At 44.4% G+C, this 25,160-nt stretch overlaps 1 protein-coding gene across 1 annotated transcript in view; it reads right to left on the reverse strand.

Moving 5' to 3' along the window:
• Positions 1-2,959: 2,959 nt before the first annotated feature.
• STAG1 (STAG1 cohesin complex component) overlaps positions 2,960-25,160 on the reverse strand; it is a 223,978-nt gene continuing 201,777 nt past the window's right edge. Inside the window, exons 28-33 of the mRNA XM_082249885.1 lie at positions 22,081-22,286; positions 20,894-21,071; positions 20,460-20,570; positions 20,265-20,379; positions 17,196-17,276; positions 2,960-4,228 (exon numbers count right to left, since the gene is read on the reverse strand). Of these exons, the coding sequence (XP_082106011.1) occupies positions 4,205-4,228; positions 17,196-17,276; positions 20,265-20,379; positions 20,460-20,570; positions 20,894-21,071; positions 22,081-22,286 (715 nt within the window). The 3' untranslated portion in view covers positions 2,960-4,204. The remainder of the gene's footprint in view (positions 4,229-17,195; positions 17,277-20,264; positions 20,380-20,459; positions 20,571-20,893; positions 21,072-22,080; positions 22,287-25,160) is intronic.

Raw genomic sequence — 25,160 nt, forward strand, 5'->3', positions numbered from 1 at the left:
CATTAGGAAAGGGGCACCGTCATGGCGAGGCCTAGTGTGGGAATATAACCTGCTCACGCTCGTAGGCCAGGCTGGGGGGACCATAAGGATCTAGAATATCCAGTGTGAAGCCGCAGCTGGCATTGCTTGTAGATCACCAGGAGGATCCACCTGAACACTAGCTAGCAAAGTGAGTAAAGAGAAATAAAAAATAAATATTCTGAAAAGAATAAAAAACTGAGACCAAAGTCTTAGTAGCAAAACCTAGGTCCTTCTTCTCTAGGCAGAAACAAACTGGTTTGCTGAGCAGAGGGTGTGGGGGTTATGCATGTGGGGACGGCCCCATAGGCGTGTACATTTAACATTTTTCCTGCCTAGACTACTCCTGCAGGGGGCAGAATAACCCATTCAGCTAATGAAGATGGAGGCTGCGTCTGTCAATGGACGATAGAGAAAATAAAAATCTCAGTTTGTAGATGCTATAACTTTTGCGCAAACCTATCAATATAGGCTTAGTGGGATTTTTCTTTACCAAAATTATATAGCAGAATACATATTGGCCTAAATTGATGAGGAAATATTGTTTACATTTTGTTACTGGATATTTTTTATAGCAGAAAGGTAAACATTGTTTTCAAAATTGTCGGTCTTTTTGTTTAAAGCGCAAAAAAAAAAAAACCCGCAGTGGTGACCAAAACCACCAAAAGAAAGCTCTATTTGTGGGAAAAAAGGACACATTTTGTTTTGGTATAGCGTTGCATGACCATGCGATTTTCAGTTAAAGTAGCGCACTGCTGTATCGCAAAAAATGGCCTGGTCACAAAGGGGTGTAAAATCTTAAACCCTAACAACCAGTAACTGTTATGTGTGTTAAGGAGTTGGTGACCGCCATGTCCTCAACAGATTAGTCATCAGCTGTTAGTGGGTTTCCCAGTTCACAGCTGAATGCGAAAAAAAAAAAAACCACGGTGACCTTACCAGGTAGCACTGCTACCTTGTGGATCTCATCGACCCAGCATGTCAAGGGGGTGGTGCCAAACGGTCCCTTAGTTAATAAATATCAGATGGCGGAGCGAGCAGGCAATGGCAGTCTTTGTCGTGAGTGGAGAGATTTTTTTATTTTTGGGTCAGTGGAGGGCATCATGATTGATACTCATACCCCATACTCATTTACATGAGGGGAACATGGGGGCTGGGATCCGGGGGCTTCCAGATTCCGATAAGCCCCCACAACCAACGGCCAGGGTTGTTGGGAAAGCGGCACTTGTCCCCACGGGGGGGGAATAGGGCCCCCCTGACCCACAGCACCTCCCCATGTCCTGACCAGTATGCTCGCATAAGGGTCTGGTATGGTTTTGGGGGCCCCCATGCCATTTAAAAACAACCAAGTTGTTTACTGGTTAAGGATGCCAGCGGCTGCTGGTTCCTTAAATATCGCATGCCGGGACCACTACTTATTTACCGGATGCATTTTTTTTTTGTACTTTTTGTGAATTGACCCTCACCTTGATCTATCTGTGCTAGGGATCTGAAATGGAGGTTTATAGGTGGATGCCTTAGTAATCTGCATGCCAATTTTTGTTTTTGTAGGTTGTAGTGAATTCTAGTTAGAGCCAAGAGAAATAGGTTCCCAGGGTACGGACACCTTTACAAAAAACAGCAACGAGTGGAATGTGCACAAAGCATTTTGGACCTGTGCCACAAAGATGAGGACGACTTTTTAAACAGATTAGTGACCATGGATGAAAGCTGGGTATATCTATATGATCCTGAGAATAAAGAAATGAGTGAAACATGCTTCATCACCCACCCCCAAAAAGGCTAAGGTGTAACATTCATCTAGCAAGGTCATTTTGTCAAGCGTTTTTGCGTTATGTGGTAAATACTACATAAGGCAATAGCAAATTGACATTTTCAGGATCACATGTGGTATTTGGGAAAACACCTAAATACAGAAAATGCGATTTGGTACTGTGAATGGAGCCCACTGACTTTAGGTCCTTTTCAATACGCTCTTGTTTCTGGAGCAAGTAGATTTACTTTCAACCCATACAGAGAAGGCGGGGAAAGAAAAGGAGCTTGGCATCTTAGGGCTCTGAACAGGAATGGCGAGGATAGAAATGGAGCCTGGCACTTAGAGCTCTGGACAGGGGTGGCTGTTTTAGGGGCATTAACTGTCCAAGAAAGTCTAACATAGTTGCAGAGAATCTATCTTGGTCAGATAGGCCACTTGCTGTGTGCCTGAGCTATAGCTAGAAACTGATGCAGAGATCAGTGTTGAAAAGGGGTTCTGCACTGGTGCAAGGAAAGCATTGTCACTCCAAGCAGTCTGAGTGCATAGAAAAAGTGTTAGCTATTGCAGAAATCAGATGCCAAGGAACCATGGAAAACATTCAGGCAAACAGTGAGGGTAATCTCTGGGGGGGGGGTACTCGCAAATTAGGGTGAGAAAATGAGATAAGCATATCCGGTGAAGGATACAAAGCAACCCAGGTGTGAAGCCTCCTGTACAAAGGCCTCATGGCAAAAGGGTGGAAGGATGTGCAAGCATCTTTTAAGGGCTCCGAGTGGAAGTGGTGGTATAGGTGCAACCTTTGCTTAAGCCTAGTCATCCGCCTGAGGCTAAGCTCTAAATAGTGGAATTTTTATTGCCAAGTTTGAAAGTTTAAACAATTGATAAGTGAACACAAAACACAACACAAACAAAGCTAGAATTGTTAATACAGTACATTTACCTATGTAAATAGCTTTGCAAAAAAATAAATAAATTGGTATGTTAGTATTAAAATGCTAGTTATTAAAAAGATAAAGAAAATTAGAGACTTTACGATCCATTTAAAGGTTTGTGTGAACTAAATAAAGGCTGGGTGCCAAAAGTACAAATACTTTCCAACATTCTCATACCTGGTCCCTAATAAATTCTTTACTACTAATCTGCTTACAGTAATCGTTGGCACCAATGCAAAACCAATATAAGTAGTACTGTTAAAATCACTTTTATTAAGACATGTGATTTTGAATTTTATTACAATAATACAGAACAGGGCAGTTAAACAGGGTTTTATTGTGCTGGGGGAAAAACACCTCTTCTCCCCTTAAAAAGAGCCAAACTTGAACAGTTAACACTGAAAATGCCATAAATTTCAACATTGACCAGGGGAACAAAAAAAAAAAAAAAAATACCCATCCAAGCACTTATAGGCAACAGTAAAACAGTTTAAAATTGTATTTCTTTTCATTTTTTGTCTTTTCTTTTTTTTACAAAAATATTACTGTTGAATTGTATTTTACTGCATGGAGATTAGACTCAGGTAAGTCCCACTATTATTATAAGTTTCCTTTATTCATTGTAAAATATGAACGGTTGTGTTGAACAATACAAAGAATATAAAAATGGTGACAAACAACAAAGAAAAGGGAAAAAAACATGTCAAAAGAGACGATGCTGACTGTATTTGATGGAACTGAGTCAACCTGCTGTCCTTGGTTTGCTGGTTTCGGTTGGTTAAAAATGTGTAGGACAGGTAACGGTTAAAGAAAAAAAAAAAAAAAAAATGATGTGTTGCTCTTTGACAAAAAAAAAAAAGAAAATCGAGAGCAGATAATGTGGGCTCAAAATACAAAACTTGTGACAAAAATGAGATAGGTTACAGGTCTTGACATCCATTAAGATTAAACCTATGTTGGTACCAGAGTGTGGTTGCTTGAAGTTAGTTTGGCCTTGTAAGCACCCCTTCATTGGTAATTTCCAGTGCATTTTTGTGATTGGTTCTTGTATGGTTCCGCATAGGGGTGGAGGCAGCTCTGCTTCAGGTCACTTAATAGCCAAATAGTAAAAACAAAGTTGATCGTGAAGGCAAAAAAGTTTAAATATTTAATTGTACAGCAGAAAAGGAAAAAAAAAAAAAAAAAAATTGATAAAACCAGTTGTCCAATAAAAACGGGCTTTATAACCATTTTTTTCTTTTCATTTTATTTCTCTGCAGAAAATTCAACCAAATGCAGACAGCTGATGCGCGGTTACCATCTATGTAGCTCTGTTCCAAACAATGGTGTTCGTAGGGTTCTCTGCTTTGATAGAATCCATCAATACGGCAAAGCATTTGGTGTGAACAAAAACTAAGTTTTTAAAAAAAGTCTTTTTTTTTTCTTTTTTTTCTATTTTTCTTACAGAAGCTCACAGTATACAGGCCTTTAAACAAGAGTTCCAGGTAAGTATTGAACCTCAGAACATTGGCATCCCAAATCCCTGCAAGTCAGGAAACAAAAAAGTTAGCATCTATAAAAATAAAAAACACAACCATATCTGCATAAGTCTTATATGATTATATTAGTATAGCAGTCTAGAATTACAAAAGGTTTATATTTTTTTTCTTCTCTCTGTACTTACTCTGCCGAGCACCGCACTCAATATGACCTCTGACCTCCCTACCGAGTGATCATCATGAAGATGGGACACAATGTGCAAGGTCGGCACATGAATGTCAGCAGCTACCAGAATTCTTGCATCTGGCAGAACACTGCTGAGGCTGTCAATCAATGACTGTGTGCTGGAGAGGGGCCAGGGCCAGGGCCATATCCCTAATTGGCACCGCAATAAATGATCAGAAAAGGATCATGGAGACAGAGGGAGGAGAGAAAATCTAGAAATCACACTAGGTGCTTTGGCTTGAGACAAGTATTATTACTATTTATTATACAGGATTTATATAGCGCCAACAGTTTATTTAGCACTTTACAACTTGAGGGTAGACAGTACAACTACAACACACTTTAACACAGTAGGAATCAAAGGGCCCTGGTCGTTAGAGCTTACAATCGAAGAGGGAGGGACAAGTATACAATTATACTTTTGCCATGTGGGGATAATTTGGACCCCCCATTTTTTTGTTTCTTTTCTTTTGGTTTGGTATTCTATAGTTTTACCCCTCTGACAAAGCTTATTATTTAAGCAAAACATATAGGGTATTTCCTTTTGGGAAGACTTTTTTGGAACTTTATTTTGGAGTTTCACGTGGCTTATTGGGGAAGCCATTTAGAGATTTGAGATATATGGCAGTACTTTACTAAAAATTGTCAGTACATGAGGATGGAATAGGTACAGAAAGTACAGGGACATATTTTTACAGACTTTTTACAGCCAGAGAATGTTGAACCCTCAGTTACACACAGTGTAATGATGAGGCTTGTTTTCAGTTTTACCGCTTTTGCTTGACGAAAATTTTAAAAGCAGCTTTTTGTCTTGTGTCACTGTTATAAGGCATATAGTAACTGCCATGATTGGATAAGGCGGACACCACTTACCTCTTTTGTGATTTAAAAGACAATGATTACCTTGCTGTGGGAACACCTGATAGAAATCCCCCATGTGGCTATACAAAGCAGCTGCATATCAGTACAGAGTGGGGGGGATTTTCTTTTTTTTCTGACCAGTACTGACCACCAATTATATCCTTTTGAGTTTCATTAAAGCGGAGTTCCAACCTAAAAACTATTTTTTGCATGTCCGCTAGCTTAGATGAACCTGAAAAAGAACTGGATAATTAAAATTGTGCGTTTCCCTTACCTTGTTTTTAATGAAAATATACTTGCCTTCCTTCCTCTTCCTCCTTCTGCGGCCCACGACGTCACTTCCTCCTTGCATTGACTCCTGGGAGATGAGAGTCATCGATCCCAGGAGTCAATGCGCCTGCACCGGAGTCACTCGTCACTTCCAGTGCAGGTGCGTCATTCCCTGCTGAACAGCTTCTGGGCATGCGCAGAAGCTGTTCAGGGATGGCGCGCCTGCACCGGAAGTGACGAGCAGGGCATTCTGGGACTCCGACGTCACCGAGAGGACACGCTCCAGCTGCCCACACCTGAGATGGCAGCGCTGGACATGACATTTTCAAGGTAAGTATTTCTTCTTGCAGGTAAGTGAAACAGGGGACAGTTCAGAGGCTATCGTTGCCTAAATGCACTAGCTCTGACTGTCCCGGGGGTATTTTTAGCTTAAATTTTTTTTTAGCCCGAACTCCGCTTTAAAGCCCAGACCCTCCCTTGAAAGTGAATAAAACAAGCACACAATATAGAAGGCTATGCTTTGTTCACATAGCAGAGGTTTACAATCATTTTAAAGATCACAAAGACTCCGTCACCTTTCATAGTCATCTCCAGCAGCTTAACCCTCCTCTTATGTTAGGGTCAGAACCGACCCGTTTTCAGGTTTTAAATCTCTATAAGTATCACATAAATTTGTTTATTGCATCAAGATTTTTTTTACTTTGTCAGGAACCTCTATTTAAACAATGTAATAGAAAAATAATCCTTTTCACTAAATTATAAAATACTGTGGTGAAAATTAAGACGTTCATGGTGTTAGGGTCAATTCTGACCCAGTTATAATATAGGATTTTAGGACACTAATAAGTGCCAAAACTGAAATCATAAACACTCTCTCTGCTTAGTAACACTGACAGCCAATCCCCTCTCAACCCTGTGAGCTGTAGTTAGGGAGGGGCCTATCTCTTTGCCTGCTTGTCTGCTTCTCTAAATAAAGTGAAGAAACATAGGACAAATACATTTCAGAGTTGCTGACTTTATTTTACCATTTTTTAAATTTGAAAATGAGAGGTATGCTATCAAAAGAAAGGTCTAAGGGGTCACACCAAAAATATTAAAACCAATCTTTTCAAGGATAAAGGAGCCTAACAAGGTAACCAAGAGGTAAGAAACAAATTTGATGATAAATAATTATTCAGAGGGTATTTTATGGCTGATTTAAAACACGGGTCAAAACCGACCCTAAACATCATGGATAGTAACGGAATTCTAACATAAGAGGGTTAAAAAAACACCTGCGGGGGCGTGACCAACTTCCGGGATGTAAGGAGCGTTCTTTCCTAGCTCCGCTGCCACACATTGATCCGCAACAGAATCCTGAGCCATCCGGGGACTGCTTCACCTCCTGAGTCTCCTTACCTGCTCCTGACTCCTGCAAGGATGGTCAAGTACAGCAGAGTTAGGCCGGTGTCCCCCGCAGATCGCGGTCTGGGTCCCTTGGCACAGGCCCAAGATGGCGCCCGATCCTCTTCCCCTGTCAGCGCGCTCTCTGGCAATTCACAGGCATCCTGGATGGGGGACAGTGTGGAGTGGCCGGAGTTGTCACCCGCCGCCCGGACTGGATCGGAGCTGGTGGATCCCCGCACCACACAGGTACCGAAACCTACCCTGACCCAATTTATGGACACCATTAAGACCTGCCAAACATCCCTTGCCTCTCACATAGATGCCCTAAGGGTGGACTTTTCCCTGCTTAAGGTCGATGTACACAAAATCAGGAACCGGGTTACCGCTGCTGAACAGCGAATTAGCCCGTTGGAGGATGATGTTTTCCCTCTCCCTGCTGCCATTAGAGACATACAGGCGGAACAAAAAGCTCAGGTGGCAAAGCTGGGGGACATGGAGTATCGCCTGCGCCCCAATAATCTCTGCTTCCTGGGTTTTCCTGAGGGTGCAGAGGGCAGGAATCCTGAAGAATTTGTGGGGGCATGGCTGAAGCAGGCACTGGGGCCTGATACTTTCTCCCCACTCTTTGCTATTGAAAGGGCCCATAGGGTCCCATTTAGAGCCAGGCCCAGACCCCTACTGGCAAGGATTCTCCACTATAGGGACAGAGATGCGGCCTTGAGGAAGGCCAGTGAGTCGCCGGACTTACGCTTTAATAATGCAGTTATTACTATTTTTCCTGATTTCTCCGCGGTCACCCAAAAACAGAGAGCTGCATTTGTTCATGTCAAGAGGCGTCTCCGGGAAAGACAGCTACCATACAGCATGTTATACCCTGCTAAGCTGCGCGTGGTGTGTAGGGGCAAGACGCAATTCTTTTTGGATCCTACGGAGGCTGATCAGTGGCTGGACTCCTTGGGCAGGGCCTGAGGGATTACAGGGGCAGCAAGTTTTCCTCTCCTGCCTGGACTGTGGATTTGTTAACTCGCTGGGGGTCCTGAGCTCGAGATGAGGTGCTCGACGGTTGACCCTCTGATATCTTCTCCTGTTCATCTGACTCGGATGGCTATACTACTACTATTTGAGTGTTTGGTGGCCTTCTAGGAATACCCCTTATGCCAGTTTCTCCACCTGGTTTTGTTTGGGGTTCAAGCTCGGGCATGTTGGGGCTACAGGCAGGGCGGGGGGTTTTGTTTTTTGGTTGGGGGACTGTTTTATACCCTTCACAGGTACTCACTACAGTATTTATCTATTTCATGGTGCTATCTATGACTACGTCTGCTACACTGCCTCCTTCTGGATGGTCTTTGGGAGAGTTAGTCGGAATTAAGATGATCTTTCTACTGTGGATACCTTAACTGTACTGTCCTGGAATGTCAGGGGCCTCAACGATAAGGTTAAAAGGGCCCTAGTGTTTAACTACCTGAACAAATATAAGCCCCAAGTAAACTTTTTGCAAGAGACACATTTGACCGGGTCCAAAGTTTTGGCCCTGAAGAGGGCGTTTGTGGCTCATGGCTTCCACTCCATGTTCTCTAATTATGCCAGGGGGGGTTCTAGGGGCAGTCCCAGAGGGCATATCCTCTCACTTCCTGCTACAGGATGTCAGTTATGTCACAAAGCAGTGTCAGAGAATTTAACCCAACCCAACTCAAAAATAGAGGGGCGGGTACTGCGTCTGTCAATGAGCTAAGAGAAAAGGATTTTACGGTAAGTTCTTACAAAAATCAATTTTTCTCTGTCGCTCATTGACAGACGCAGTCCTCTTTGATTAATATCAAATTGGGACGTCCCAAAGCAGTGCCACAAATGAGGGGTGGGATAACAGAAAACAAAATCCAGAAGGCCCAACCGGAGCCAACCAGAAGCATCAAGGGACTCCTCGAGCAAAAAGATGAGACCCAAGTGAAAAACCCAACAAACCCTCGAGGTAGACCAACAGTCTCCTCAAACAGCGGCCTGCAGGAACCTTGCGGCCAAAAGAGGCATCCGCCGATGCCAGCACATCAACCTTATACAATTTTGTAAAGGTATGAACCGACGACCAAGTAGTCGCCTTGAAAACCTGAACCACTGACGCCTGATGGCGGAAGGCCCAGGAAGCACTAAGCGCCCGAGTAGAGTGCGCCTTAACAGGGAATGGGGGATCCCGACCCTTAAATAGAATAAGCCTATACCACCGTCTGTCTGGTCCATCTAGAGATGGTCGCGGCAGAAACAGGCAACCCCTTCTTAGGGCCATCCGTGATCACAAAAAGTGAATCCGTCTTACGAAATGAATCCGTAGTATTCAAGTATACCCTGATCGCCCGAACTACATCCAAGGAATGCAACGCGAATTCTCGAGGATGACTGGGCTTAGGACACAGGGAAGGCAATACATTGTCCTCATTCAAATGAAGCTCTGAAACCACCTTAGGAAGGAAGGATGGATTCGGACGAAGAACATCCTTATCCCTATGAACCACCAGATATGGGGAACGACAGGATAATGTGGCCAGTTCCGAAACCCTGCGTGCAGAAGTGATAGCCACCAAGAAGGCCACCTTCTGGGATAAAGTAAGCAAGGGAATCTCCCTGATATTTTCAAAGGGAGGTTTCTGAAGAACCGACCGCACCAAATTAAGATCCCAGGGCGGTAAGGGTGCGCGCACCGGTGGAGCCAGGTGTCGCACTCCCTGGATGAAACTCCACATCAAGGAATGAGTAGCCAGAGGCTTCTGAAAGAAGATTGCTAATGCTGAAACCTGACCCTTGATCGTGCTCAAGGCCAGTTTCTGCTCAACCCCCTTTTGCAAAAAGGCCAATATTCGGGCCACCGAGTACGAACGTGGAGGGAACCCAAGGGATTCACACCACGCGATATAAGACTTCCATGTGCGATGATAGACTTTTCTGGAAGTCGCTTTCCTTGCTTTAATTAGAGTAGGAATCACTGAAGTTGACAACCCCTTGTCCTTCAGCACCTGGGTCTCAATAGCCAGGCCGTTAAAGCCAGCGTTCGTAAAGCAGGATGGAAGATCGGTCCCTGCGATCGCAGATCCTCCCTGAGAGGAAGTCGCCAAGGAGCGTCCGCGACCAGCCTGACCAAGTCGGCGTACCAGGCCCGACGAGGCCAGTCCGGAGCTACCAGGATAACTGGCATACAGTAGCTGATACTGCCCCCACGGGGCGATCAGTGCGTCTGCGGCGTCTGCTAGAGGATCGCGGGAGCGAGCCACAAACCTCCGCACTTTCCTGTTGAGCCGAGATGCCAACAGATCCACATTCGGGGTGCCCCAACAAAGGCACAGTTGGTGGAATATCTTCTCATCTCTGGATGAAGAGACCATTCCCCTTGATCCAGAATCTGACGGCTGAGATAATCTACCTGCCACTTCTCCACCCCCGGAATGAATACCGCGGAGAGAGCTGGAACAATCCGTTCCGCACAACGAAGAATGCTGGCCACTTCTATGGCCGCCAGGACACTCTTGGTGCCCCCCTGGTGATTGACGTAAGCCACTGCAGTGGCATTGTCCGACTGTATCCGCACCGGGCTGCCCCGGAGCTGCTCGGTCCAATGAATCAGACAAAGTCTCAGTTCCAATACATTTATCGGTAACCTGGACTCTTCCAGGGACCAAAGCCCCTGAGCAGATAATTTGCAGAGAATTCCTCCCCACCCGGATAGACTGGCATCCGTGGTGACAATCGTCCAGTATATTGGAAGAAATTACTTCCCCTGACTGAGCATTGGAGACTGAAGCCACCAGACCAGAGACTCCCTGGTCCGCTCGCTCAGTTGGATCCGATTGTCCAGGGAATCTGGATTCCGATTCCATTTGAGAAGAATCTCTTCTTGAAGGATTCGGGTATGGGACTGGGCAAATGGTACTGCCTCGAAGGAAGCCACCATCAGACCCAGGACCCTCATGCAAGTCCGAAGGGAAGGCCAGTTGTCGGATAGTAACAACTGAATCGTTGATTGAATCTTCTGGAGTTTCTCCGCTGGGAGAAAGACTTTTGCCCTGGATGTGTCTAAAATTAGACCCAGATATTCCAGCCTCCTGGTGGGAACCAGAGATGACTTCTGCAGGTTCCCCAGCCACCCAAACTCTTGCAAAGAGACCATGGTGATCTCCAAGTTTAGCAACAGAGTCTGCGGAGACTCCGCACGGAGCAGAAGATCGTCTAGGTAACCTAGAATCGATATGCCTCGCTGTTGCAACAGCGCCAAAACTGGGGTCAACACCTTTGTGAAGACCCGGGGAGCCGAGGCGAGCCAAAGGGTAACGCCACAGACTGATAATGGTTCTCTTCTACGGAAAAACGCAGGAAACGATGATGTCCTGCGTAAATGGGAATGTGAAGATAGGCATCCTTGATGTCTATGGACGTCAGAAAATCCCCCTGATGCAGGGAGGCCGCTACTGTGCGAATGGACTCCATTTTGAATTTTTGTACCCTGACAAAAAGATTGAATGCTCTTAAGTCCAGAATTGGACGCACCTTGCCCTCCTTTCTGGGTATTGTGAATAGGTTCGAATAGAACCCCTGAAAACGCTCTGTCCAAGGAACGTGGACCACCACTCCTTGTTGCATTAAGTCCGTTACTGCCCCCCGCAAAGCTTCTAAGCGATCCGGGGATAGTCGGATATTGGAAGGGAAGAATCGCACCGGTGGAAGTGATCGAAACTCGATCTTGTATCCTGACCGTATGACTTTGCGAACCCACTTGTCCGGGATTCTGGAAAGCCATGGATCCGGAAACCGGTGAAGACGTCCCCCCACCCCACTATGGGTGGGGGCGCACCTTCAGGCTTTAGTAGTCTTATCTTCAGGTCTGGAAGAGCCGGACTTTTGTTTACCCGACCAGCGCCCCTTGAATCCTCCTGGAGGGGCTTTGCCTTATCGCCCGCTCCAGCGGAGCGAAAAAACTTTATGAGCGGATAAGGAAGGCCCCCGTCTCCGACGAGGTCCTTTACCCTTAGTATTCTGTGGCAAAAAAGTGCTCTTGCCCCCAGTGAGATCCTTGATAATCTCATCCAAGGTGGCCCCAAATAGGTGATTCCCCTGAAAGGGGAGATTAGCCAAAGCTTTTTTGGAACCTTGATCCGCCGACCAGCACTTTAACCACAGCACACGCCTGAGGACCACTGCTGAAATCGATACCCGCCCCAACAATGGAGTGGCGTCCAGAGCGGCGTCACAGACAAACTGTAGCCATTGTATCATCTGCTCCAGCAGGTCTGATACTGCTGAGGGGATGCTTCTCCCCTCTAAGTCCCGGCGTAACAATTTGGTCCATTCTGTCAATGTTTGTGAAACTAAACCAATTGCAATCACTGGCCTAAACGCTGACTCAATCAGGGAAAAGATGGAGCGAGACACGGCTTCCACCTTACAATCCACCGGATCCCTAAAGGACGGAGCGTCCTCCAATGGGATAACAGTAGCTTTATTTAATCTGGAAATTGGTGAATCCACCAATGGTGGTACTGTCCATTTTTTGAGGAGGGATTCCTCAAACGGATAACGCCTAATAATGCGTTTGGAAATACCAGGGGTTCGTTTTGGACGACCCCATTCCTCTAATTATATTACCAAAACATTTGGGCAAGGGAAACACCCTTGCCATTTTGGTAGGTCTATTAGTACCAAAAGGAATTTCAGTATCAGCTACTTCTGCCGGGGTAACCTCAAGTCTCAAGGTTTCCCGGACAGACACAATTAGTGCATCCACCAACGCTTCTTCTTGGGCTATGGCGGATGCCGAAACGTCCTCCTCACTGTCTGAGGAGACCGTACCCGAGACACAAGCCCCAGATGAGGGACCTGCAACTGCAGTGACAGGCTCAGAATCTGTATCTGAAGTGTCAGATGAAATAGGGGTAGGCGGGGGTCGCTTCCTTGCGCCCCGTTCCTGACAGGCCACCTCCACCCGGGATACAAAAGACTCCAAAACCGCTGACAATGCATCAATTGTAAGTGGGGAACTGGAGGGTCCTGCGGTCACCTCGAGGGGATCAGGTGGGGATACATGTGTGGCAGGGTCCATGACTAATCCAGGAACACTTGCCAGCAAACAAAAATTTGCAAAAGAAAAAAATTTTTTTTTTTTTTTTATGTGTAATCCCCAAGCGCAATAGCGCCCCTCAGCGTACCTGCTTTGGATCCCCACAGAGAGAGAGAGAGACCCCAAGGGCTCACCACCTGATGCAGAGAAGCTTCTACCAAACTGCTCTCAGCGCTGTCCTATGCAGACCAAGAAGTCCTGTGAATAGTTTTCCCGGGTAAAGGAGGCTGCTCCGCCCCTTTACACGCCTTCTGGCGCTCCCACTGCTACTCCTCGCGGTAGCTGGGCATATCATACATGGCCGCCCCCATGCAGGAGACACCAGGCTACGCCAAAATGGCGGCCTGCGGACAACAATGGCGGCTAAATCATGCGGCCTGCGGCAGAAAGGTGGCGGCCTGCGGGTCTCGTGTGGCTGCGGGAGGAGGGCGGCGGCTGTGGGATCCGTGCGGCCTGCGGCAGGAAGGCGGCGGCCTGTGGATCTTATGCAGCCTGCGGGCGAATGGCGGTGGCCTGCGAACGGCCTGCGGGCGAATGGCGGCGGCCTGAATAGTGCGGCCTGCGAAAGGATGGCGGTATCCCTGTGCTGCATCACTATGCATTGGGTAGGTGCATTGTATTATATCACCCCTTTTACATGACTACTAGTAACGCCAGCCCCTGTCTCCATCCTTGACCCCAGTCATGGCCTCTTACATCGCCAGTTCTTTAGAGTGACTATTAGATAGTCAGCTCCCAAACCAAGCCTCCTGGAGTGTATCTCCTATTCACCAAATCACACTATCAAGAGGGAGATCTGTGAAAACATGTCATAGGATAGAGGGGGAACCTTAAGATCAAAGGGTCCGACCATCCACAGAGGGGCCCGTATCCATCCCAAAAACCAGACAGGGGGGAAGGGGGAACATCTACTCACCATACCGGAACCGACGGGCACCCACTCTTAACAGAACCCCTCTCCACCGAGGTGGGGGGGCTGTCGACCAATACGGACGCCATGACTCAGTTTCTGACTGGTCGTCGGCGTCCTGGCGAGATGTTTACTCGCAGGGCCAGTCCCCGTCCAGCGGGACTATGTCGCAGGCCGACCCAGCGCGGAGCTAGGGCCTGCATGCGCTTGTAAGCCGGCTGGGGTGACCACTGGATCTCAACATCCAGCCCGTCGCCCAGCTCCAGCATAATTTGCTTGAAGATCTCACAGGAAACTGGAGAAAAAAGCTAACTAAAAAAGGATTTATCTAAAAAATCTTGCCAGGACCAAAGATCCCAGCAAGGAACTTAGGTCCTTACTCCTGACTAGACAGAAAAAAACTGGCATCCTGTAGCAGGAAGTGAGAGGATATGCCCTCTGGGACTGCCCCTAGGGTGTGGCCAGAACGTTTTCTTCTGCCTAGTGTCCTACTCCTGTAGAGGGCAGTATAACCCAATTTGATATTAATCAAAGAGGACTGCGTCTGTCAATGAGCGACAGAGAAACATCCTTATACACTGATGACATGCTTCTCTATCTGGCAGATCATCGGGAATCATTGGCTGCGGCTTTGGAGGCGATAGAGTCCTTTGGGCGGTTCTCCGGGTTTAGAGTAAATTGGGATAAATCCGTGGCCTTCCCATTTGACCCGCTTCGGGCCTCTGACCTGGTACTTCCACGTAGGCTCCAGGTGGTGAACAAATTTAAGTACCTGGGTGTAGTCGTCAAGAACCTGCCAAAGTGTACGTTGACAATAATATTGCCCCGATGATACAACGGTTGAAGCAGACTCTGTCCACCTGGGGCAAACTACCACTTAATCTGATGGGTAGGATTAACATATTCAAAATGATATACTTACCCCGTTTCCTATACCTGTTTTGGCAGGCTCCAGTGTATCTACCCAAACGACTGTTTGCCAGTATTGAGTCCCTACTGCTGTCATTTATATGGGGGGCAAAGCCGGCGAGGACTTCCCTTGGCACGCTGAACTCCCTGCTCAAGCTGGGGGTCTGGCGGCCCTGGACCTCCAGGCCTATTACTTGGCAGCCCAACTGACATGTCCATTCCTGGATTTTCCCTGATCTGCCGAATGCAGCGGTTACCACCTCCGCGGCGGTAATGGGATCGTACGAGGCGCTGTTGAACTCGCTATATAGGAAAGGGCCTTATCCGGCAGAGGGAGCAGAGATCATCCAAATGTCTTATAAGATAACCCATATCTGTAATGCTAGGTTGAGATAACCCAGATCTGTAATGCTAGGTTGAGATAACCCAGATCTGTAATGCTAGGTTGGGGGGATCTCCCTTTAACAAGTCCCCTAATGCCCCCTTATGGTATAATCCAGGACTGCGAGACTTATATAAATTGGAGGATCCTAGGCGTTGGGCGGGTTTCGATCTGAAATACGCTCACCAATTGTTTGTGAACCACATGTTCAAGACCTTTGCTGAGTTGCTGGTGGAGCTGGGGGTTCCCTCGACATGCTGGTTTTTCTACCAACAACTCAGGCATGCGGTGGCAACGCAGTTTGGACTTCGGGGGGTGCACCTGGCTCCAACTCGGTTGGAGAAGGAATTGGTGGATGCAGATCACACTAAACTTATTTCCCGATATTATGGGCTGCTTCTTGGAGATGGTGGGGAGAAAATGGCAGCATTGCAGGCAAAGTGGAATACAGACTTACCCCAGTTGGAGCTGGTGGACTGGGAAGATCTTCTCAGTAATCAGTTCCATGGGCTGATAGCAGAGGGGGATAGGGTGATCCAATTGAACTACCTACATAGAATTTATTACACTCCTTATCGATTGTACGTGATGGGGAGGCTTCCCTCCCCATTGTGTTTTCGCTGTCAGGCGGCTAGGGGGGACTTCTTTTATATGGTTTGGTCGTGCCCAGTGATTCAGTCTTTTTGGAAAGGGGTGTGTACTTTTCTCGAAGACAAATTGGCACTTCCGAACATTTGCTCCCCTGACAGGTGCCCTTTAGGTAACCTGGAAGAGGAGGGTCTTCGACAGTCCCAGAGAACCTTGCTATGTATTGTTTTTCTATGCAAAAAATTGATTGCTTTAAGATGGAAACAGGACACGCCGTCTACGGTTAGTGCCTGGGTGGAATTGGTCAATAAAGCCCTTTCTATGTACAAGCTCACATATTTGGCTCGGGGTTGCCCAAAAAAATTCAACAAGATATGGTCCTCCTGGATGGACTCGGTATTAGGGTCGGGGGAGGTTTAGGCTCTTGGGATTCTTGGCCAAGTCTGAGGGAATGCCTTTAGATACCACTTCTGCTGTTTTTTTTTTGCTTTCCTGGGGACTCTCCTGTTGACGCTGTTTTTTTTTGTGAGGGCTGTACCAGCAGAGTTGTTCTATGTTTTAGGCTGGTTGGATAGTACCGATGTTTATGCTGAGGTTATGCACTGTGTGAAGGGTTGCACTTGTTTCTAATAAAAAAAAAAAAAAAAAAAAAAAAATTTTCACACAGAGGGGGTGCAGGGGGGGGGGGGGGATGGCTTCACGGGTCTCAATTCTTGTTTGATCTGCTATATTTGATATGTTATAGTTCTGTCTGCCCAAACCTTTGATTGTATTATCTTTTACATTATGTGCTGCACTCCTTTACCAGTATATGTTTTGTTACTTGTGTTTGTGTGTTACATTAATAAAAATTGCTTTTTAAAAAAAAAAAAAAACACCTGCTGTGTGTTGTCAATTTCTTTATTCCTTGCCTAGATGGGGATGGCACTTTCTGGGTCTGCCAATACCCCCCAACCCACTCATGTCACACATTCCAGAAGCCTTCGGGGCAGTCTAATCCGGCCACATTTTGTGCATGCTTGGGGTTGGCTTTGACAGAGCAGGAAGTCAAAGTTGCCACCCAAATCCAAGATGCTGGCAAAGGACTGAAGACAGGAATATATCGGGGTTGTAGGAAGAGAAAATTGGACTTTGTTTTTTTTTTTACTAAAAGTCAGCAGCTCAAGTTCTTGCAGCTTTTGACTTACTATTTTTCAGTCACAGATGAAGCTCCTTGTGAATTGTAGTGGAAAATCCAGGGGCAAGCCAGGAGATAACCTGTATATCATGCAGTCATAATCCAGGTATGCTTTAGATTTAGCAGTTCAGGAAGGGCAGCTTGTGTTCGATATACATTTACACTTTGTACAATCTACATAATACAAAAAAGAAAAGCTACATACTGAATCATCCTCAATGATGGCTGCAGAGTCAAAAAAGTCTGGCCGGAGTTCTGCCCTTTCCCGTCTGTTTCGTGAAGGTGGCTAAAACAGAATTTTAACATTTTAAAAACAAGACACACATTTCATATCAATAACAGAAGAGCTGCCTGAATGATTAGTCCTAATTTATGCCACTTTCACATTTCAGTATTGGAATACAAAGAAAACCTATTTATAAGTGATGTTTCTTTTCTTTAACCCCCATACTAATTTTATCAAAATTAGTAAGTCCATGCAAAATATTTTTAACTATAGATGCATCACCCAGTGGCTTGCTGTACTAGGAAATTCAGTAGCAACATCTTAGATGGCTTGGGTCCTTTCTTTTGACGGTTTCTACCTATGTTTGAGTGTTTCCACTGCTTTTACTACAATGTACATAATGTAAAATAAAATAAAGTGTATCCTTTTGCTATCCCCAAGGCTGACAGGTAGACTTACCTAAGCATCAAAGAAACAAGTATGATGGAAGATAATTACCAGTTAGGAGGGGACTATATCTTTCAAATGCATTACATACAGTGGGTACGGAAAGTATTCAGACCCCCTTAAATTTTTCACTCTTTGTTATATTGCAGCCATTTGCTAAAATCATTTAAGTTCATTCTTCTTCCTCATGAATGTACACATAGCACCCCAAACTGACAGAAAAACACAGAATTGTTGACATTGTTGCAGATTTATTAAAAAAAGAAAAACTGAAATATCACATGGTCCTAAGTATTCAGACCCTTTGCTGTGACACTCATATATTTAACTCAGGTGCTTTCCATTTCTTCTGATCATCCTTGAGATGGTTCTACACCTTCATTTGAGTCCAGCTGTGTTTGATTATACTGATTGGACTTGATTAGGAAAGCCACACACCTGTCTATACAAGACCTTCCAGATCACAATGCATGTCAGAGCAAATGAGAATCATGAGGTCAAAGGAACTGCCTGAAGAGCTCAGAGACAGAATTGTGGCAAGGCACAGATCTGGCCAAGGTTACAAAAAGATTTCTGCTGCACTTAAGGTTCCTAAGAGCACAGTGGCCTCCATAATCCTCAAATGGATGACGTTTGGGACGACCAGAACCCTTCCTAGAGCTGGCCGTCCGGCCAAACTGAGCTATCGGGGGAGAAGAGCCTTGGTGAGAGAGGTAAAGAAGAACCCAAAGATCACTGTGGCTGAGCTCCAGAGATGCAGTCAGGAGATGGGAGAAAGTTGTAGAAAGTCAACCATCACTGCAGCCCTCCACCAGTCGGGGCTTTATGGCAGAGTGGCCCGACGGAAGCGTCTCCTCAGTGTAAGACACATGAAAGCCCGCATGGAGTTTGCTAAAAAACACCTGAAGGACTCCAAGATGGTGAGAAATAGGATTCTCTGGTCTGATGAGACCAAAATAGAACTTTTTGGCCTTAATTCTAAGCGGTATGTGTGGAGAAAACCAGGCACTGCTCATCACCTGTCCAATACAGTCCCAACAGTGAAGCATGGTGGTGGCAGCATCATGCTGTGGGGGTGTTTTTCAGCTGCAGGGACAGGACGACTGGTTGCAATCGAGGGAAAGATGAATGCGGCCAAGTACAGGGATATCCTGGACAAAAACCTTCTCCAGAGTGCTCTGGACCTCAGACTGGGCCGAAGGTTTACCTTCCAACAAGACAATGACCCTAAGCACACAGCTAAAATAACGAAGGAGTGGCTTCACAACAACTCCGTGACTGTTCTTGAATGGCCCAGCCAGAGCCCTGACTTAAACCCAATTGAGCATCTCTGGAGAGACCTAAAAATGGCTGTCCACCAACGTTTACCATCCAACCTGACAGAACTGGAGAGGATCTGCAAGGAGGAATGGCAGAGGATCCCCAAATCCAGGTGTGAAAGACTTGTTGCATCTTTCCCAAAAAGACTCCTGGCTGTATTAGATCAAAAGGGGCTTCTACTAAATACTGAGCAAAGGGTCTGAATACTTAGGACCATGTGATATTTCAGTTTTTCTTTTTAATAAATCTGCAACAATGTCAACAATTCTGTGTTTTTCTGTCAGTATGGGGTGCTATGTGTACATTCATGAGGAAGAAGAATGAACTTAAATGATTTTAGCAAATGGCTGCAATATAACAAAGAGTAAAAAATTTAAGGGGGTCTGAATACTTTCCGTACCCACTGTATATTGCATTACAAATTGCAGAACACGTAGCACAGTAAAAAAGGTATTGTGACAGACCCCAGCTGGACAGGTGCTTTTGGAGGGGACTGTAGGGTAGCATCTTGCCTACTGCGGCCCCTGGCTTTTGATGGGGCTCAATTCTTTGGGAGCTGTGTGCCTGGGGGAATTATTTGTGGGAGTGGTTTTGTTTCAGATTTGGGTCCATGTCTTCCCAAAAACACACAGGGACTGGGAACCTAGGACCTAGATACAGATTTGAGGCCTCTGTGCCGAAACCAGCATTGATTTCCTCAACCACCCTTCTAGACTCTAAGCAGAAGATTCGAATCAGCTTCAAACAACCTAATGCTGGTGTCTCCTGCTGATGTGTAATCTGATTTTTAAGGTGTATTCCTCTCATTGTATAATTCCCCGTTGTGTGCCTCCTAGGTGTGAATCCCCATTGTTAATTGAGTCACATATGGTTTCTGTCTGTCTGCTAGTATTGTGTCCACCTCACCTCATAACCAAAACTGTAGTGGGATTTTTATATGTTTATGTTTGCTGTTCATTAGATGTACTGTTAGATGCACTGATGATATTACTGTTGAAAGTTTGTATTGTTTAGGATAATGTGATCAAGCTCTTACCTGATTTTGTGTGGTATATATTCTGTGTTTACAATAAAGTCAGTTCCAGTTTGCACCTAAGCTAGTGTGGTTTAGTTCCTGGATGCAATTCTCAGCTATAATACCTGGTTCCAGAGTGGAGGAAGCTGCATCTTGGCAGAGGCACCCAGGCAGGGTGCCAGGTGGTTCGTCACAGCTATAATTTTATTTAGACAAGTATTGTTTAACTTAAATCTCTGCACTGTTAAAAAAATAAGTGAACACACCAGATCAATAACCATAGTGTCCTCAAATTCCTCATTCATGTCTTCCAGCTGCCCCCGTGATGACATCATTACATCTTCAAATATAGGTTCTGCATCATCTTCCATCAGACCTCGTCTACAAGAACAAGTAAAATACTATTAGAGCCAATGTTAAATTTAGTAACTGAGCTGTTCAATGGTATAAATTTTACTTACACTCCATGCCTTACACCACCCCGCACTTTCATATAATTCATCGATGTTCTATCTTTCCTATTTAAGTCCTCTAGTTTCTGCTGACTCAACCAAGACATCTGCATCTGAGGACTGAAGAAAAAAAAATTACTTTATTGGTTCATATAAATGCTGTCTATGTGGTGCAGTCCACTAAAATTATTAAAGGCGTAAACAGTATATAGAGTAGTATAACAAAGTGCACTGCTAATGTTTGACTTGCCTTACAGTCTAGATAAAGTAAATACAAATCAATGTTTTTTCAGTTTTAAAGACCTCCTTAGGAAACAATGGTGGTATATATATATATATATATATATATATATATATATATTCTGGTGTATTACACGGCAGAGAATCACTGTAGGAAAAAAGTGAATACATTGCACAGTAGTAAGTAAACCACGGCTTTGTACTTGTGTAAGAAGTCTGGCTCTGAACCATGTTCTGACTCCTGCTCCGGCATCTGCTCTTGCATTTGCCTGGGCTGGTTTTCCCTCAGTACTGTCGATGTCAGTTGTGGGGTAGTAAGTGCTCCTGGAGTTTGGATAGTGTCATTCCTGGTTACCCAAGAGTTGTCAATAGTGCTCTCCTCTGAAAAACATAAAAGTGGTTAAAAAAAAACTAAATATATATATATATATATATATATATATATATATATATATATATAAATAAAATAAATAAATAAAATGATTGTCAGTATTTAGGAAGCCACATGCAGGTATATAATTATACATCCATCAAAAATGAACTATATTAGACAAAAACATATAAATGATGAAGTACAATGATCTACAGTAACCCATAAGCAAACATGGTAAATCAACCTGGGAGGGCATACAGTGACCAATGAAAAATTGATAGCTGATGGGTTTCTGCAGATTACTTTACCTGACAATCTTATTGAGAAAGCCTAAATAGTTGGAATGTGTAAAATTTAGCAAGCTTACCTAATCTATGTGTGAAAACCCAAAGCAGTATCAAACTCAAAAGCAAACATAATACAGCTTACCAATTCTTAGATGTGATTGCTGCGTTCGTTTTCATTTTCTTTTTAGGTTTGCTTTCTTCTATTTTCATCTGGTGATCCAGCCAGTAAGTCTTTTTCTTTTTTTTTTTTTTTTTTTAAGAACAAGTTCTCTTGAAGATGTTTCAGTTACAGGAATGAAACAACCAATTTTGACGCTGGCAGGGGTGCTTTCAATGATCAGCTTTTATTTATGTAAAACCTTTATCCCAAGAGGAGAAAAAGGTTTGCTGTAACTACTTATAAAGTGTTAGCAGGAGGATTGGCTTTAATTTGTTAGGGTATTCAAATCTGCTAGTGCATCTAACACTCCACCAAACTGACAATGCTGCTGTCCAAATATTCCCCATTTTCCCCTTCATCCAGAGTGGGGGCACTCAGGAGTTGTGTTACTGAGCAGATTACCATTTGAAAACAGAGGGGAAAAAAAAGCCTAAAAAAGAAAAATGCAGGCACCACATCTAATGATTGGTAAGTTGCAATACATTAAATTTTTTGGTTTTGGTTTAATACTACTTTAATAAATGACCAGTTAAATTAACGGTCCATCGTTTCATGCTTTTAAATGCTCACCTTCCACTCTCTTTTTGTGCAGGGGAGGCCGACCCTTCTTATTTCTCACAGAGGAGCCTTTGCTGTTACTACCTCCACTGTTCACAGATAGCCGATCCTCATCGCCACCTGTCACCAGTGAGTTCCTATAGGAAATAAGCGGCAGCCAAACATCTTCCCTTCTCTCCATCATTTGTTCAGTCAGGAATTTCTCCAGATAAGAGTGCCTGAGTAAAGAAAAAGGAGTTACTGGGTGGTATACACAGGCCTTGCTCTGGGAAAACTTTTGGTAAAGGGAAAGAGCATGGAGGGAATGGAAGAAAACGTGACAACAATAAACATTTCTTAAAGACAAAAAAAGAACATTTGTTCTATCTGAAAAATCCTTTTCTAAGATGATTCCATTGGGGGTACAGAGGTATCTTATTTTGCCATGTCTGGTTTCTTCTTTACAACCCCATCAATAGTCTAAATGCCTTTTTTTAAGCAGAACATTCAACTTTTCTTCCTATACCTTATTTTTGACCCAGTAATCTAATCCTGTGACTCCAGCAATGCAGGAAGATCATGGCTTATGGGAGGTGTTGAAAACTGCAGACAACCCTATTGCCCACATGTAATACGGAGCCTTCATGATTGAAAGAACTGAAACTCAAGCAGTGAAAGAGATAAGACATGGGAGGAAAAGGTTGGATGATTTTGAATGTTTTCATGCCTAGAATCGAGGCAGACTTTGACTTACTACAAAAAATATATATATATACGTGCAGCGCTAACTGATAAGAAAACCAAAACAGCTCACTATAAACAATCAAAGTGATAAGTAGACCATATCAGTACACTTATAAGCATCAAAATGAGTGATGGAAAAGTAAAAATACAGCAAAGTGAGACCCATGTGTATAGGGGAGATAATGACATCCAATGTGATAGAGGTGGGCAGAGTGGTTGCCAGATCCTGACACCATCAGGGGGAAATAAATATGCGCTCACCGGATAATGTGGACCCAAACTACAATACAGCATATGGGTCAATGAGGCTCACATAATGGATCCTGGATTCCTCTGGAAAAGACTTTAACCACGGATGCTCTAAAGGGGAGTATCAGGTGGAGTGAAGAGAGAATGAAGCTCTCAATCAGCCGGTGACATGAAGATACAAACCAGAGGAGACAGACATAGTGTAAAACCGCTAAAACCAATTTATTTTTAAAACGGAAATGCACTTACAACCATCCAGCGGTACAGGAAAAAAAGTAAGCAAGCAAATAAGGCTGTCTATGGCGAGATCCTGACGTGATGAAATGGGACTCATTTTGCTGTATTTTTACTTTTCCATCACTCATTTTGATTGCTTATAAGTGATATGGTCTACTTATCACTTTGATTGTTTATAGGGAACTGTTATTGTTTACTTATCACTTTGCGCTGCACGTATCTATATTTTTATGCTTTTTAACAATTTACTTGTCAGTTGTCTGTGCTAGCGGCTTTTTTCCTTGATTAGTCAACGCAGTTTAATACTTTTTTGCACTCCAGTATTTGACTTACTACAGCTTTAAGTGCACAATGAGATGCTCACAGCATGCAGTAAATCATAGTAAGCAATTTCAGTACAGTAGAGAAGTCTGTACAACCTGGCAAGTCTGAAGGTAAGCCTGGAATTCAGCTTTAAACCTTTCGGTTATATTGGTGCTTTAAAGAGGATTGGACATTGGGTCAGTTCACAGACTGCAAGAAAAGAAGAGTACAAAACCTCATCCAACTCACCAAACTCACCCATTGAGGCAAGTGTTGAAGAAATGTTAAACCTTGGGTGCATCTAAAAGCAGTTCAAGTGAGGAATGGGCAACAATGAAAAAAACCACCCCATAAAAGGTCCAAAGTATAAGAGTAAGGAGGTACAACCTGCCGCTCAAGTAGCTGCCTGAAGGACAACAAACCGGAAACTGGCATCAGATGAGGTGGAAACATTCAGCTAGGAGAACTTGAGAGTGTGTTAACAGAAGACTAGGTGAAAACTTTACAAATCTGTGAAACAGAGGCCTGACTTTCTGTTCCACACTGATGACTGATGTTCGCCACTGCTGTGGTGTTGTCAGGCTGGATTCATATTAAATGGCACATCCCAAAATTGAAGGGACAGCCATATCACCCAAAGGTCACATGTTAAATGGGAGTCCAGATTTCTCAAAGTTGTCTGCACCGACAAAGCGTCTTGGTCATCCACCTGGTAGAATGTGAAAAATGGGTTAGCAGAAGACCAGGTGGCAGCCTTGAAAATCCGGTAAACAGTTGTGATGCCGAAAAGCCCAAGAGGTGTTGGCAGATCTAATAGAATGTGCTCAGAAAAGTGTGATATCTTCTCCTTAAGACCACAGGCTTGGATAATGGTCTGCCCAAGCCATAGAGAAAGGGTAGAATGAGACATTGGTTCACCTTTACAGGAACTAACAGGAATGACAAAGTCAGTCTTTCTAAAGAAAGCAGTGGCAAGGAGAAAAGGGAATGTAGAGATATGCCTTCTGATAAACTGATAGAGGGAAGAGAAAATAATGTACTGTTTGAGGTTCAAGGTAGGAAGTTCTGAGCCTCAACATTACCTTGTCCCTGTGCTTTACAGGATAAGGCAGCCAAGCTCAGACACTTGCCTCACAAAGGCGATGGCTACAAGAAAATCACTGAGTGAATATCTTCTGGATTAGGTGATAAACCTTGCCAGAAGTGGACACCTTTGTTTTTAGCATTGCAGAAATAACCAACCGAGGGGTGCCTGTTTCTTAGAACTTGGGCTTCAACAGCCATGCCTAAAGGCAGAAACTGTAAAGCAGGATAGTAAAATGGTCCTTAAGATTGAAGATATAGACTTACCGTTTTCTGTGTGGTCTAAGAAGCTTAGAAAAAAGACTTCAGAGAGGGGGCAATGTCATGGCTCTGACCAGAAAAGCACTCTGAAGTTAACATTTACCAGTACATAGTGTCTGTAAAGTGCCAAAAGACAGAACACAGTGCCCAAAGGTTACTTCCTAGCTAGCCCCATAAGGTCCAGTCAGGTCTGAGTACAGCACCGCAAAGTCAGGCTAGGGAAAGGCTGATTTGGA

This window comes from Pelophylax lessonae (assembly GCF_965119305.1).
Source record: "Pelophylax lessonae genome assembly, chromosome: 3".
Taxonomy (NCBI): domain Eukaryota; kingdom Metazoa; phylum Chordata; class Amphibia; order Anura; family Ranidae; genus Pelophylax; species Pelophylax lessonae.